General features: G+C 37.8%; 1 protein-coding gene across 1 annotated transcript; it reads left to right on the forward strand.

Annotated features, from left to right (window-relative positions):
• The first annotated feature begins 1166 nt into the window (after positions 1–1166).
• Positions 1167–2622, forward strand: LOC309489392 (fish-egg lectin-like). The gene is made up of 6 exons (XM_082158172.1): positions 1167–1211; positions 1311–1370; positions 1505–1732; positions 1852–2063; positions 2259–2386; positions 2468–2622. The coding sequence occupies exons 2-6, from the start codon at positions 1313–1315 to the stop codon at positions 2610–2612; spliced, it is 771 nt and encodes a 256-aa protein (XP_082014298.1). The 5' UTR covers positions 1167–1211; positions 1311–1312; the 3' UTR covers positions 2613–2622.

Below are 2622 nucleotides of genomic sequence, written 5' to 3' on the forward strand. Positions count from 1 at the left end.
GGGGCAGACGTCATTTTCCTCTTCTGCCTCCCTAACAGACGGTGAAGGGTGATAGCTGTAAGACTGGAAAAACTGGAAGAACTGGAAGAGAGGGCTACTCTCTGAGAGAACAAAGGAAATTAACATTTGAACTCACTCTCGTGAAGGTTGCATCACCATTCGAGACGCAAGTCTCACCTCAGAATCATCCTAATCTACATGTCTTTACCACTTCCCCCACTCTCTCTCTTTCATGCTGAGATCACCTGAAATTCACCCAAAAATCAATATGGTTTGATGTGAATAATTATCATACAGTATTATACATGTTTGTTATCATTTGAAATGTCTCAGTGCGACTGGTACAAATGTCTCATTCCCAAAGAAGTAAACCAAAAGGTAATAAGTTATTAAGAGTTTTAGGGATAACTAAATAATGGCATTCTGTTCCCAAAAGGTGTAAACTCTGAATGCAAATTGCCATTGTTAGCAGATGTTTCCATGTGAAAGAAGTTTCTGTCTATATAATGAAATGCAGCAAAAGGCTCAGGGCGATTCATGCATTTCCTAACGTCAAGGTTCGCATCTTCTGTCTTTATTCCAGAGCATTTGATGTTTTGTATCTATTATCTTTGAACTGATTATGAAATTGGCATTATACATTTACCTGACATAATAAATTGTAAACATTTGATTTTTATTCTAACGGACTGTGACATTTTCAGGAAAGAGTTAAAAAGCATAGTCAAACATTCGCTCACATTTAATGATGAACATATATCATTAAAACCTTTTCATTTATGGAGTCAGATGAAATAACGAGTTAATGCATATGAGAAAATGTTTTTCATTCAATCAAAATACTTTGCCACAAGAAAAGACAGTAACGCACAGAAACCTTCACCCGCTAACCGATGCCTCCATTGGGCTGATTGAGCCAGGTTTACACGTCCAAACAAGAACCTACAAGAGATTGAACTAAGCTGAGGGTATAAATACACTGGGCAAACAAAGGAACTAAACTAGGTGCAGGTGACAGCAATATGTAACTATAGAAACAAACGGCATAATCAGGCAACATATCAGCCCCCAGTCTAATCAGGCAACATATTTCGGCTATTTAAATTACCCCTAAACAGCATTTGTCAACATTGGATGCAAATTTATAGTACCTGTATTGCAGAAGAGAAGAATCCACACTGACTGCTGAATTCTGGTCTATCAAAAGAAAGGTTTTCTTCATTTAATTAATGTTAATTTAGTGTTCATTATATTTTTTCCTTACTCATATTGAATTCACTTATATAAGTGATTTATGGTTATGAACAGAGCAATGAAGTTTTTTCAGAGCGTCCTGCTACTCGTCAGCTGCCAGTTCCTTCCCACTCTGGGTAAGCTACTAATGTGACTTGGTAACATCAATATATTATAAATCCATTTAAAAAAAATATTTGATGGTGTTTTATATAATAGTATGTAATTCATTTTTGAAAGTTTGTACTCATTTTGCTCCATGTTTTCATAGCTTTAAACTGTGAAGTGATGAGTGGCTCCCTGAAACAGATAGACGCTGGATCTGGTTTAGTGGTTGGAGTGAATGATCAAAATGAAGCGTTTGTCCTAAATATTAATGCCTTCAGAAAGGTTGGCACGTCTCTAAAGCACTTCAGTGTTGGTCCTGCTGGTCTGCTCGGGGTGAATGCAGCTGACAAGGTCTTCAAGGTGTTGGGTAGCAGCTTTGTGCAGATTCCAGGTGAAAAGAGAAATGACAAATCGATACATGCTTAATCGGTCATTAATTTGTTTTAAGGCATTATCTTATAGTTATTCTTAAATTAATCTTTCATCCAACCTGTTGATTTGTATTGTTAGGCCTTCTCAAACAGGTGGATGCTGGAGGTGATCAGATCATTTCAGGTGTCAATGCTAATGATGACATCTTCTGTTTAAATATGGATGCTAATAACAAATGGACACCAAAAACTATTCCTTGGGTTTCAATTAATGGAAAGCTGAAGTATTACAGCTGTGGCCCGTACAGCTGTTGGGGAGTGAACAGCGCTGACCAAATCTACATCTTGAAGGTGATGTCATAATGTTAAATACAAGGGCATGAGTTCAAGTTTAAATACACCAGGTTTTTAACAATAAACTAGACCTCACACACGCGTTTGATTTTCTGACATAACTAAAAAAATAAAGAAACTGGTGTGGAAGTAGCAAATTTTATGTGACTTTGTTATGGTTGACTGGTTTGTGTCTCTTTGGGTCTGGTGCAGGATGTGTCTAGTAATGCTTGTTCTGGGTCCGGCAAATTTGTGAATATTCCTGGACTTCTGTCCATGATTGAAGTAGCAACTGATGGCAGTGTCTTTGGTGTCAACTCTCAAGGGAACTTATACCAAAGGTAAATGGAACCTTCATATTAAACATTTGTATGAACAAGTGTTTTTTTGATATAAATGCTAAAGAAATGATGATTTTGCAGAACTGGTGTCACTCGAGCCAACCCCGCTGGCACAGACTGGATCTCGATGGTTGCCTGTCCCAATAACCACAAGCATGTGAGCTTTGACCTGGGATTTCTGTGGGTCGTCTGTGTTGACGGCTCCATCCGTAGATGTACTTTATAGTCTGTTATGA

Source organism: Leuciscus leuciscus, assembly GCF_965113295.1.
Source record: "Leuciscus leuciscus genome assembly, chromosome: 24".
NCBI classification, from domain to species: Eukaryota; Metazoa; Chordata; class Actinopteri; order Cypriniformes; family Leuciscidae; genus Leuciscus; species Leuciscus leuciscus.